The 13,565-nt window shown below is 62.4% G+C and overlaps 1 protein-coding gene across 1 annotated transcript; it reads left to right on the top strand.

Annotated features, from left to right (window-relative positions):
• Positions 1 to 588: 588 nt before the first annotated feature.
• TBX2 (T-box transcription factor 2) lies at positions 589 to 8,854 on the top strand (the record flags this gene model as incomplete). Its single annotated transcript, XM_082860908.1, has 7 exons — positions 589 to 986; positions 2,098 to 2,365; positions 3,369 to 3,515; positions 4,718 to 4,794; positions 4,905 to 5,068; positions 5,484 to 6,118; positions 8,343 to 8,854. 7 exons carry the CDS (start codon positions 589 to 591, stop codon positions 8,793 to 8,795), a joined length of 2,142 nt encoding a protein of 713 aa, XP_082717034.1. The 3' UTR covers positions 8,796 to 8,854.
• Positions 8,855 to 13,565: the final 4,711 nt, after the last annotated feature.

The raw sequence follows: 13,565 nt of genomic DNA on the forward strand, positions 1-13,565 counted from the left end.
CGCCGCGCTTTCCTGTCCGGGCGCAGGCAACCGCGGGCGCGGGCGGCGGGGTGGGGGCCGGGGCAGGGGGAGGGGTCTCGGGGCTCGCTGGCCCGTCATTGGTTAATATTTTATTCTGTTGACATGTTTTCTTACTGCTGAGGCTTCCGACACCTTCTCCCCGGCCCCCCCTCCCGGCCGGAGCTTGGCCTGAGCTGTCAAAACCCCGCCCCCGGAGACCCACAATTGGTCCAAAAAGCGTAAAATCAGCAATCAAGGGGGGCCTGGCTCGTTAGCGCAGGGGATCCGAGCAGGGCAGGACATGTGAGATAGTCACAGTTTTCCAGAGATCACGACAAGATCTAACCAGTCGCGCGTGGTCCCCGGCGCCGGAGCGGGCCAGCCCAGCCCAGCCCCGCGCAGAGCCCCCGCCGCCCCCGCGCCCAGAGCCCCGCGTCCCTCGCCGTGCGCCGGACGGGGAACCGGGAGGAGCTGCCACCGCGCTTGCCACCCGGGTCGCCCTTCCTCCGCGCGCGCCGCCGCCCGGGCCGGGGGTCCGAGCCGCGCGCCCCCGGCCCCGGCCCCCGGGCGCCTGGGCCGGATGTCCCGATGAGAGAGCCGGCGCTGGCGGCCAGCGCCATGGCTTACCACCCGTTTCACGCGCCACGGCCGGCCGACTTCCCCATGTCCGCCTTTCTGGCGGCGGCGCAGCCCTCCTTCTTCCCGGCGCTCGCACTGCCGCCCGGCGCGCTGGCCAAGCCTCTGCCCGACCCCGGCTTGGCGGGGGCGGCGGCGGCGGCGGCGGCGGCGGCGGCGGCGGCGGCCGAGGCGGGGCTGCACGTCTCGGCACTCGGCCCGCATCCGCCCGCTGCGCATCTGCGCTCGCTTAAGAGCCTGGAGCCCGAGGACGAGGTGGAGGACGACCCCAAGGTGACGCTGGAGGCCAAGGAGCTGTGGGACCAGTTCCACAAGCTGGGCACCGAGATGGTCATCACCAAGTCCGGGAGGTAGGGCAGCCGGCTGGCCGGAGGGCGCGCGGGTGGGCGAGAGGGGCACCCGACAGCACACACCAGCGCCGAGCCCGCCGCTCGCGGCTCCCTGCTCGCTCGGGCCCCCGCACCACGCTTAGACAACCAAGTTGACTTTTCTTATTTGGCAGCGAACGAATTTTTTTAAACCAAAGCATCGAAATCTCCCAAATGAAAACGAAAATATGCTCCTGCAAAATAGCCCCAATCGTTATGAGTCCCAAAGCCGAGGAGGCCCCGCGGCTCGGCGCTGGCTGCTCTCCAGCGGTCTCGGCTGCAACTCAGCCCCGCGGCCTCGCTCTCCTGCCTGCGAGTTTGGCTCGGTGCTCCGGGCAGATGCAGCGTCTCCCGCACTCTCCTCCGACCCTGGAGCCCAGAATGAGACTCGCACCCTGCTAGGCCCAGGCTGGCCCACTGGTTCCCGCCGGTCGCTGCGTTCTCGGCAGCGAGCCCCGAACCGGCCCAGCTGCAGCCTGACCCGGCCTGGAGCCTTGTCCGCGCCGAGGAGCGAGGACCTCCAGACGCTCACGTCGCCCTAGGCCTTAAGGCCGGAAGAAAACTACAATCCCCAACCACTCAAGCCTTTGACTCAGATACGGAGAATCCAGGCCTCAGGCTCACCCTCTTCCCCCGAACTTCAGGGTCAGGGTCCTTGTTCGGCGCTGTAACCCAGTTCCTTCCCCCAAACAAACAACATCCGAATTTATTTCTGAGAGCTTCGGTCCCAAGTGGATATATCCCCTGAACGGATTTCAGGGAGAGTCAAGAGAAGCGGGTGTATTTATAAAGGCCCTGGATTTCTTTCTTGAAACCTCAGCTTTCATCTCAGATGAGGGAGAAAGAGGGTCACTAGGTCTGAGCATAGGGCCGATGGGAAGCCTTATAATAGGAGAGGGTCTTGACAGGCAGAAATGGGGTCTCCCAGGAATAACAACCGCAGGTGGTGTCTCCCAGGCAGTATTAAGGGGGAGAGCAGGGACAACAGCGGAACACAGGTGGGGAAGCTCCAGGCAATGGTGTGTGTGTGTGGGGGGGGTCCTCCGACAGAGAGCCGGCTCCCATGACGTCTCCATCTTTCCCTTTCTTGCAGGAGGATGTTTCCTCCCTTCAAGGTGCGAGTCAGCGGCCTGGACAAGAAGGCCAAATATATCCTGCTGATGGACATCGTGGCCGCTGATGACTGCCGGTATAAATTCCATAACTCGCGCTGGATGGTGGCGGGCAAGGCCGACCCAGAGATGCCCAAACGGATGTACATCCACCCGGACAGCCCGGCCACGGGAGAGCAGTGGATGGCCAAGCCGGTGGCCTTCCATAAGCTGAAGCTGACCAACAACATCTCCGACAAGCACGGCTTCGTGAGTGCAGGGCGGTTGTGCGGATGGGGGTGGGACACTGAGCACCCGGCACTGCAGGGGCTGGGGGGAGGAGAGGAGACCGCAGGATTCCCCGGAGGGGAACGCTTGCCGAACCTGCAGGGTGCCCCTGCCCAGGTCACTGCCCTGTGGCCTATGCCGGCTGGGCCTGGGCCCAGAGGGCTCTGCTCTGCAAGCCTGGAGAATGGGGGGGTTGGGGGCCGCTAAGCTCCAGGCTGCTCACAGCCTCACCTCTCTTCAGGCCTTCCAAAGCCCCTCCTAGGGTCCAGCGGGAGGCAGGTGTGGCCGGAACTGGGTCGTGCAGCCGCTGGTCTTTAGGTTCTGAGCTTGGAAGCCCTGCCCAGGACCTCAGCTTGTCCTCACCCTTCCCCGTGAACAAGACCTGGGTTCCCATCCCTCTCCCCAAATGTGGAGATTTAAAAGTTAAAACAGCCCCCTCCATACCTTTTCTGAGACTCCTTTCCCTCCTCCCACAGGCAGATTGCCCGACCAGGAGGAGGGAGTTTGGGGTTCTCATCGTTTCTGCCTGAGCGAGGGCCCCAGCGAATGGGAGGGGGGAAGTTCATGGGGCAGAAGGGACTCCCTGTCCTAACGTAGGGCAGTCGGTGAGCCCTCGAAGGTCCCAGTCTTCTCTCCGTGGCGTTACTAGGGTCTTAGCAGTGAGCCCAGGAAGAGAGGTTAAGAGTGGCATTGTAGGAGTTTTTATTTTGTTTTATTTCTGTTTTCAACTGGGGTAAATTTTTTTTTAATGGAGAGAAACTGTGATGAAGAAAAATGAGAGAAAAAAGAAAAAGTAATATAGGAGCGAAAAAAAGCGGAGAAGACAGGAGAAAACGGGGAAGGGTGGGGGTTGGAATGGGGAAGGCAAAACCCTGAGAGAGAGAGAGAGAGATGGAAAGAGGTCGGGTCCCCAGAGAACAGAAATGCTCGGGTCACAGGCTGGCGGGGGGGGGGTGCTGTCGGCTGACCCGCACCCTCCCCGCAGACCATCCTGAACTCCATGCACAAGTACCAACCACGCTTCCACATCGTGCGAGCCAACGACATCCTGAAGCTGCCCTACAGCACCTTTCGTACCTACGTGTTCCCCGAGACCGACTTCATCGCGGTCACTGCCTACCAGAACGACAAGGTGCGCGGGACCGGCGGCGGGCCCAGCCCCTCCACCGACGCCCTCCCCACGTGCAGGTTCCAGCCCTCTGCTCACACCTGCCCGCGGCCCCCGGCTCCCTCACGGCCCATTCCCGAGCACCAAGCCTGACGTCTGTAAGCGCAGCAGCCACCGAAATCCCCCAGGCTCTCTCGCAAGCCCGCGACACATACCCACGAGCTCCCCCGGGCGCGCGAGCAGCTGGGCGCTCGTTGGGGTGGGGATATTTACTTAGCAATTAGCGGAGACTCCGGGGCCGTGCTGACATTTTTACATTTTATTCGTTTATTTCTTGGCTCAGGGATGGGAATTGAAATGAAAAGAGGGCGCCGGAGGCAATCTGCCCAGGCGTTCCTGCTGCTAGGAACCCAACGCTAGGAACAGGGGGCCCAGTTTTCACTCTCCTGGGGGAGCCAGAGGGCGGGACAGGTGACAGCCCCCACCCCGCCATCCCTCTCTGGGTCAGTCCAGTCCCGGGACCCCTTGGGAGGTGCTTAGAGGCTTTTCCTTCAAGTGAAAGGGCCTTTTCTGCTTGCTGCCCTTCTACACCCTCTCTCTAGAGAGGCAAATCACCGCCCCACTAGGCCTGTGCCCGTGTGCACGACTCTCGGGGGAACGACAGTGTCTGAGTGTCCTGCCGGTCGTTTTTTCCGTCCTCGTGAACCGATGTGTCTGTCCCACGCGGATATGCGCGCACCATTTGGAGTGCCTTAGATTCGTGTGGAGGCGTGTGAATTCGTTTGGTTTCCTGGGCACTTGTTTTGCCCGTGTGTACTTGCGTGTGCGCGGCCCGTGAGTGTGGTTGACTTTGTGTGTGTCTGCTGACCTGCGTGTGCTCTGCTGTCTGCGCCCTGCTCAGGTTCCGGGTTAGTTTAACTTGAGTGGCCTCGTGGGCCTGTGTGCACGCTTGGACGGATTTCGACTCTGGCCGCAGAGCTTTGGGCTTGTGTGTGCAAGTTGAGGGATTATGCCTCGAATAAGGTTTTTGGAGGTTGCTTTCCTCGAGGCCCGCCCGCCGGCCTCACCTTGCCTTGTGGCTTGGAGCGTCCTATCCCAGGTGGGCGGGTACCGAGTGTGCACTCCCCGGGCTCTCCCCTGGGTGGACAGCCGCTGACCTCCGGGTGCCCCAGGCCAGGCTGGAAGAGCCGCATCCTGATCTGGCGCCACCCCCTCGGTCCCCGCAGATCACGCAGCTTAAGATCGACAACAACCCGTTTGCCAAGGGCTTCCGGGACACCGGGAATGGCCGGCGGGAGAAAAGGTGAGGGTGTACGGGACCGGCCTATGGCGGTGCCTGGGGGAACAGGACGTGGAAGGGGGCGGTGGGGGTGCTGCGCTGCGCTCTGACCCGCTCCGTCCGCTTATCCCCAGGAAGCAGCTAACGCTGCCGTCGTTGCGCTTGTATGAGGAGCACTGCAAGCCAGAGCGCGACGGTGCCGAGTCGGACGCCTCGTCCTGCGACCCTCCCCCCGCGCGGGAACCGCCACCCTCCCCGGGGACAGCGCCTAGTCCCCTGCGCCTGCACCGGACTAGAGGTGCGGATCTGGCGGGGAAGAGAAGGGGAGGGTGTCCAGCGGGCGCCAGGTGGCTCGGTGCTCCACATCCGGCTAACTTAAGGCCTGGGAGAAGCGTCAGCAGTGAGCCTGGGAGGGCTCTAACCCAGGACTCTGCCAGGTGGCCCGCAGATCCTGCTGGGCTCCGAGGTAGGGCCCCGGCGCTGGGTGACTCTGGCGCAGTAAGGTTTTCTCTACCGGGTTCACTTTCTCCCACTGCACATAAAGGGTCTTGGATGAGGTGACCTACAACTGCCCCTAGCCCCTAGAAGCCCCTCCGACTTGGCCTCCCCGAGAGCAGGCTTTCGCACGTCTCTCCGGCCTGGCGCCGACACCGGGAGAGGCTTCGCACCTGTCTCTCCCAGGCCGTAACCCCGCGCGTCCTCTCTCCCCGCAGCCGAGGAGAAGTCGTGCGCCGCGGACAGTGACCCAGAGCCCGAGAGGCTGAGCGAGGAGCGCGCGGGGCAGGCGCTAGGCCGCAGCCCGGCCCTGGACGGCGGCAGCCCCCCTCGCTTGACCGAACCCGAGCGCGCCCGGGAGCGGCGCAGCCCCGAGAGGGCCAAGGAGCCGGCTGAGAGCGGCGGGGACGGCCTCTTTGGCCTGCGGAGCCTAGAGAAGGAGCGCGCCGAAGCCCGGCGGAAGGACGAGGGGCGCAAGGAGGCCGGCGAGGGCAAGGATCCCGGCCTGGCGCCACTGGTGGTGCAGACAGACAGTGTGTCCCCCCTGGGTGCCGGACACCTGCCGGGCCTGGCTTTCTCCGGCCACCTGCACGGGCAGCAGTTCTTCGGGCCTCTGGGGGCCGGCCAGCCGCTCTTTCTGCACCCGGGACAGTTCGCCATGGGCCCCGGCGCCTTCTCCGCCATGGGCATGGGCCACCTACTGGCCTCGGTGGCAGGCGGCGGCAGTGGAGGAGGTGGCGGACCAGGGACAGCCACCGGGCTGGACGCAGGCGGGCTGGGTCCCGCAGCCAGCGCGGCAAGCACCGCCGGGCCCTTCCCGTTCCACCTCTCCCAGCACATGCTGGCATCTCAGGTAAGGCCTGTGAGCTGGTGGCAGCACGATGGAGGGAGGAGGACTGAGGTGGGCAGAGGAGGCAGGCATAGGGCTTGAGGATGCCATAGGCGCTCCAGTGCTTCCAGCCGGCAAGGACTCCCTCCTGGGGAGACCCAATGGACCCTCTGGAACACACCTAGGTTCAGGGAGACTAGGACTGTAGGTCCAGGGTCTGCAAGGGCACTGCTTCTGACTCCTGTGTGACCTTGGGCAAGTCCCTGACCCTCTCTGGGCCTATTTCCTTCCCTATAACCCTAGCATAGAGTGGCACCCATTAGACTCTTTCTGCTATGGCAGACTGGGGCTGCCCCGGGCTTTTGTAAGTCCACTTGCCTGGCCTGCCTCAGGACATTTTTCTTGGGAACAAAGATCCCTGGCTCACTGTCAGTCCCTGAAAGGCTAAGGCGGCTGGACAAAAGGAGTAGGAAAATTTGAAATATGTTCTGGATAATTGACCACCCAAATGACCCACCTCCCAGATGTCTCTGGCCCCTTTCAGACCCCCCAGGAAGTCCTCTGCCCTGACAAAGGACTGGGTTCTCCCTTCCCCCACACCGGGTTTCCCAACTCTCCCAGCCACATGTCTCAGAGACGAGGGGCTCGGTTCCCCAGGCCCAAGTTGAAATTCTGAGCTCCCAGGGGAAAGTTTATGAAACTGTGGCCAGCAGCAAAATAAGAAGATCTGATGGGGAGAGCGGCCTCTTTGGTTGCTTGGGTGGAATATTCCCTGTGGAAAGATTTGGAATCTCTACATTCATTTTCCTCCCTCTGAGGTTTCTGGCAAATTGAACCCGTGAGATCTTATCTTAAGGGAAGGAAAATAGGAGTTCAGATCTGAGAAGGCTCCTTTGGTTCAGAAGCAAATATTTTTAAAGTGGGAGAGGGGATTCTGAAATGAGTTTTAAATAGAGCTCAGCGTCAGGGGTGTGTGGAGTGAGTGTCTGAGGCACTAACATCACCTATCTGGGGATCTGAGCTGGCAAGGAAGCCTCCAGAAAATGGAGTTCAGGGCCTTGAGGTTTAATCTGCACCCTTGAGTCGGTGTGTATGTGATGCCTCCTCCTCAGACAAATTCTAGTGATAAGCATGGGCATCAGAGAGGTCACAGGGAAGTCAGGGCTTCTAGACACAGCCTGGTCACACGTGTAAGGCCAGGGCAGAAGTACTCAGCACTCAGGACGCATCACTTGGTGGACGGCTAACGGTTAAGTTCTCAAGCCAGGATAGCTCACCTCTGGCCATCAGGAAGAGCCCAAACCTGGGAGATCTGAAGCCTCCCTCCTTCCTCTGAGACACCATGTCTGAATGCTCAGTAGGGCTTGACCTTCTCAGGAAGGATATTTTCTCATTCCTGACTAAGCTACTTCTCTTCGTTCTCCCTGCCTGAGCCAGGCCTGAGGCTCCCCGGAAGCCCAGCCCAGTCAGCTCCTGCCCTCCTCCCCATACCCACATACTCTGTGGAGTGAACATTATCTCAAAGGTCAGATAATCCAAAAGTCGGGCCTCAGGGACTCAGGCAGTGTTTGTCCAGGGTTTCCCAGCTACTGTGCTTTCCACAGGCAAAGGCCTTGCATTCCTTCCTCAGCTGCCACTTAGGTGCCGCCAGGAGTTCTTTGTGTTCAGGCCAGTTTATAAACTGATTGGCATCTGGATCCTTCTCCTGGTCCAGGCAGGAGACCCCTGAGCAGGTGGGCAGGCAGAGGGAGAATTTACAAAGACCCCCGGCCCCCGCCCCGCCCCACGCCTGTGCTTCCCCTGCCCCGCGGGGCACCTGCGGATAGAAAGGCTGGGGAGGACACTGTTCTAAGTGAGCAGAACCTCCCTCCCAGCACAGCCAAAGATGCCTACTGGCCACCTGGCCCTGTGCCAGCCCTGTTTCCTCCCTCAAGGCCCATGCTAGTTCAGCTGCCTGTAATGGCCTTCCCATACTCCGATTGTAATACCTGGCACAGAGCTTGATGGTGCCAGGTCTGTGCGTCATAACCTGAAGTGAGCTCCCCTTCTGACTGGGTTTGGCCATAGGCATACCGGCTCATGCCTACCTGTGCTTTTGGGGGATTACGGTCATGTGAGCTCTGGTCTCATATTCCTAAAAACTGTAGGACAAGGATTTCCAGTTGTAGCACCACCCCTAGAGCCCAGATCACCTGCAGAAACACCTCCGGCAGGATGCCTAACCCTTGTCTTGTTCTGTTTCTTCCAGGGAATCCCAATGCCCACTTTCGGAGGCCTCTTCCCCTACCCCTACACTTACATGGCTGCTGCTGCCGCGGCGGCCTCCGCTTTGCCAGCCACTAGTGCTGCGGCGGCTGCCGCTGCTGCCGCAGGCTCCCTATCCCGGAGTCCCTTTCTGGGCAGTGCCCGGCCCCGCCTGCGCTTCAGCCCCTACCAGATCCCAGTCACCATCCCACCTAGCACTAGCCTCCTCACTACTGGGCTGGCGGCCGAGGGCTCCAAGGCTGCAGGCGGCAACAGCCGGGAGCCCAGCCCGCCGCCCGAGCTGGCTCTCCGCAAAGCGGGGGCCCCGCCCCGCGGGGCCCTGTCGCCCAGCGGCTCAGCCAAAGAGGCAGCCAGTGAACTGCAGAGCATCCAGAGGCTGGTGAGTGGGCTGGAGAGCCAGCGAGCCCTCTCGCCCGGCAGGGAGTCGCCCAAGTGAGGGGCTGCTCAGCTGCTCCGCTGCCGCGCAGGCCTCCTGAGCTGCCTGCCCCTGCTGCTTGGGACATGTACAGCACAGAATGGGTATTTATTTAAATAAAGGAGAAAAAGCGGGCTGCAGAGGCTGGAGTGAAGCCCCGATCAGCCAGCCAGGGCCTGGGACACTTCCCTGGGCTTCAGAAGGAATCCAGCTGCCAGGAACGCAGTCGCTTTGGAGCCACTGGATTTGGTCCAAGCCTGCCCCCGTGTCAAGGTGTCATCGGCGGGGCCCTCTCCGGGTCCTCCAGCACTGTGGGGAGTCCTCGTCCCTGGCCCAGCCAGAGGCTGGCTCTTCGGGAGCCAGAAGGTGCAGGCGTCAGGCGGGGGAGCCCCAGAACCCCTAGCCTCGGGCTGGGACCGCTTGAGAATCTGGGGTGAGGGGTGCTGGGGTCAGTGAAGATTCAAGTCAGTGTAGACTTGAGCTGAGAGGAACCTGTTCTTTTAGTCCTTCCACCTCTTCACCCAGACAGGCGCCCCTCCCACCCCTGGGTCAGCAGAGGGAGTGGCACTTCTGCCTTGAGTCCCCAGGGTGAAAAAAAAAAAGATATTTATGAAATAAATGGTAATTTGTGTAAATAAGCTTTAAGGTTCCCAGAATATGCAAATTGGTATTAATTTATTCAAAGGTGTACATTGCTGTGTACATAATATTTAGAGATTAACTCATAGCATTTAATTTTTTTTTCATTTTACATGAGCATCTATATTGTACAGGGCTTGGGGGGGTCCTTGGCTGCGGGAGAGGGCCCCGATCCCTGGAGGAGCTCCCACCCCGCCAGCCCCTCGGCCCCTGCGCCCGGGCTTTGCTCTTCCGGCCCGCGGGCTCCACCTCAGGTTTTCACTTTTCGCTCTGGAGCGAGACGAAACGACAAAAACTCGAGAAAACAATAAAACGCTACAATGCAAAGTGAACGGCGCAGTGCGCTCTGTGGGTCGCGCGGGGCAGGGGCGCCGCAAGCGCGTCAGGCGGGACTGGAGGCGGGGACCGAAGGTTGGGCGCCCCGGGCTCGGCGGCAGCTGCTCCCCGGGGGCGGCTGCAAGGCTGGGGCAGCGAGCTGAGCTGCGAGGCCGGGCGGCGCCGGCGCGGGCTGCGGGCTGGGCCGGGCGGCGCCGAGCCGCCGCGAGCCCCCGCGCTCCCAGCGCGTCCGCGTCCCAGGCCGGGGGCCGGGCTCCCTCTGCTGGCCGCTAGCCTCTGGCCGCCTCTCCCGCCACTCCGCGCCTGGCCTCCCGCTCCCAGTCCGGGGCACCACAGCGGAATTGCACCCCCTTTCAGAGCCTCTGGGTAGGTGGGGCTGATAAGATGGGTGCTGCCTGCTCCCTCTTTCCCTTCGGAGGAGGGGTTTGGCCATGGTCCCCCATATACCGCGGACCCTAGAATCCCTTTCCATCGCTCTGTCTCCTGAACCTCAAAAAGAAACGTTCACTCCGTATCAGGGTTGTTGACTAGAGTGGCAAAGTCTAGCCTGAAAGTTCTCCCGTGGAAATCATCTAAATCCCTCTTGGGGGTGTGGGGAGTGAGGGTCACTAGGCTCTTTCTTTCCCCGCCTCACTTTCCCCTTGTATAATAATGGGTTCAGATGGTGGTCTCTCAGGGAGCCCCACTGTGTCAGTCTCCATTAGGACTCCTTCCCCGTGGCCCACGTCTGCGAGGACAGCTGCCTCCTGTCCCTATCCCATGAGGGCGGAATCTTCTCTCTTCTTCACCGAGCCAACAGGTGTCACCAGCCCCAAATCCTAGCAGGGGAAGGGATGGGAGACGGGCGGTCACTCTTTCAAACCCAGTTCCTTCCTCATTAAGCCTTGGAGATCCGTAACACCCTGGCCCAGCAGGACGCTCAACTTGGGTACTTCGGGGGACGAGAGACTCTGGCTTCCTGTTCACCGGGGCCATCAAGGATGGTGAGATGGAGGAAGGGTGAAGGCGGAGATGGAATTGGCCTCCAAGCTCCCAGGACACCTTCTTGGGCCGACACATTTGCAAGGAAGAGACTCATGTTTGCCTCTTCCAGGGAGGGAGCTGGCCACAGGTCACGCTGAATTCGGCGAGGGGCTCAGCCAGTGAACCGGTGGGAGGGCCAGAACGCTGTCCCACTCTCGGATGGTGGGCTCCGGCTTCCGTGCCTCTGACCTTCGGGCGTGCAGGACAGCGAGGCGGGCACTTCAGGAACAAGGTGGGGCAGAAAGGCCCTTTTCTCAGCTCAAATAAAATCCTCTGTGGACAGTGTGTTTATTCGAGGTCGCTCTGGGCTAAAAACGCCTCTAAAATTCGAAGAGGGGCGCGTTGGTTTCTTCCGGTTTCTCACTGTCAGCCCGTCTAGGAAGAATTGGGAAGAGGGTGCAGAGCGAGCTGCTGACACCAGGCGGCAGCACCAACCCGGAGCCGCGGGCGGGCCCGCGGGCAGATGGGAAACCGGAGGAGGGTCGCTGTCAAAGCCGGGCAGAGCGGCCAGTTTGCGGCCGCGTTCTCACCGCGTGGTGGCTGCAGCGCCCCGGGTGGGGTGGAGTGATACTCCAGGGCCTCGAGAGGCCCTGGGCCCCGAGCGCAGCTTGGAGAGTCGTCCCCCCTGACCCCCAACCGCACAGTCCCCTCCCTGAGTCGCCCTCGCGCCTCTGCGCTGGGTCCCAGCTGCGAGCCTGAGTTCGGCTGCGGGAACCGCGCGGTCGAGTCCCAGACAAAGGCCAGGCCGCTCCCTGGCCCAATTAAGCCACCCGCCTCTCAGCTTTCATTGTTCCCGGGGTCGCCAATTAGCCCAGGCGCCCCGCGTCCCGCCGCTCCGGTGTCCCAAGGCCTCCTTAACCCTTCAGGGCCTGGCACCAGGCGCCCTAGACGGCAGAATCCCCAGCGGACGAGTGTGGAGGGCTTGCTGACCTGGTGTGTCGCCGCGAGGCCCTGTGCGTTGGGACTGCGGGGTGTGAGAGGGAATTGTACGTGTCGGCGTGGGATTGTGAGTGTGATTCACAGGGGAGCTTGGAGGCTAGGGGTGTGGGTGTCGGGGGCTCCGTGAGACCCCTAGCGGATGGGCAGCGAGGAGTGCGAGACCTAGGGGACCTCGTTTCCTGTTCTGCCAATCCGAGTCTCCCGAGCCCTCAAGTCATCCCCCTACCCCTACCCCCACCCCCGCCAACCCAACCCCCAAAAAGGCTGCCGTGGAAAATCTTGAGCATCATTGGCCCCGCCCTGTCCTCCCCAAGGGCCCAGAACTGGGACCCGCCTCCGCAGCTTACCGCGAATGCCCACGCAGGCCACCCCTTGCAGACAGAGAGGCGCGTTCAGCTTGGTGCTCCACATGACACCCACAGGTGGAAGCCCCAGCTGCAGGCCCCTCCCCGCCCGCCCCACCCCCACCCCCGTTTCCCGGGTATAGGACGGTTCAAGGGACAGATAAAACCGAGGTTTAAACTCTGAGCCTGCCTTCCTCACTGCTCTAGGAAGTACCCCAAATCCAATCCCACTCTGTCCTCTCCTTCGCCGTCCTGGACCCCAAAGTCCGTAGCACCAGCCCGGCATACAAGGTCCGTCGAGGGGCCAAGGGCTCCGTGCTCTAGGGCCTGGGCAGCAGAGGGGAGACCTGTGAGCGCCCGGGGTAGGGGGCAAAGGTTGAGGACCCTGAGCTCCGGGTCCTCTCTGGGCACTCCCCCAGGAGGGCCCTTGGCAGTGCAGCCTGGTCACCCTCACTGAATACGTTCCTGTCTCCGTCTGAACGCGCCGGGGACTTTGATTTGCCCTTGGAGCTCCTTTTGGGTTCTCTGGAGGCGCGGACCCGCTCACCCCACCTCTCACTCATTCCTGAAGCACCAGGTTCCCAGAGCCGACGGCCGCCTCTCTTCTGCAGGCCCCTCCTTTTGGTACCTTCCTCAGCTCCCGGCCAGGAACGGACCTGGAGCGAGCCCTGTCCGGGGACCGTGGCAACTCTCCACATGCCCACCAGATGGCGCTCTAGGCCAGGGGCCGGGCTGCAGCCGGACAGCCCGCCCCGGGCTAGAGCTCGGGTGGACCGAGAGCCGCAGCAAGAGCGGCACGGAGGCAGAGCCACAGACTACCGTCGATCCAGGCCCAGGGACGGGCACAGGCAGCCAGCCAAGAGACAGAGGCGCTCCGCGGAGCCCGAAGGAAGCTCTGGATAGCGGCTGCAGACACAAGGATGGGATTGCCCTAGGCTCGGGATGGGGGCTTCCCTTCTCCTCGGGGCCGCCCTGCCGGGCCAGCTCTCCGACCTGCGAAGCCCCAGCTGCGAACACCCACAGGCCGCCTTCTGTGTGCCGGGCAGGCTAGGGCCCTTGCGATCCCTCTCGGGGCAGGAGGCCGCCTGACTCCCGCCTTCCGGACGTCTCAGAAGCGGGGCTGTGGGCTTGGACCCGTCGCGCGCCGGACGAACTGCTTTGCCCGGCGGGGCCCCCACGAGGGTGCGGGGTTGGGGGATAGCAGGCTGAGGCGGCTCCCGGGTGCTGGGCAGAATCCAGTGGGCCTCCCGCCGGGAGGTGCACCGAAGCACCCTCCTCCCCCACCCGTCTTCAGGGGCAGGATGGGCCCCCGGTCCCCCACTGCCACTCCGGGGCGAGACTTGCGGAGCTGCTTCCCCAGGGTCCTGCCTCCGTGGGCCCCGGTGCCAGAAGCCCTGGGGAGGCTTCGGGTCTGCGTTGTTCCAGTGGGAAGCCGTGGGGACTGGAGAGGGCACAGGGGTCAGCCTGAGAATCTCTCCCTCGGGTTTAAAAGCCACCAAGGTTCTGGGTC

Source organism: Leucopleurus acutus (genome assembly GCF_964270905.1).
Source record: "Leucopleurus acutus genome assembly, chromosome: 19".
Classification (NCBI taxonomy): domain Eukaryota; kingdom Metazoa; phylum Chordata; class Mammalia; order Artiodactyla; family Delphinidae; genus Leucopleurus; species Leucopleurus acutus.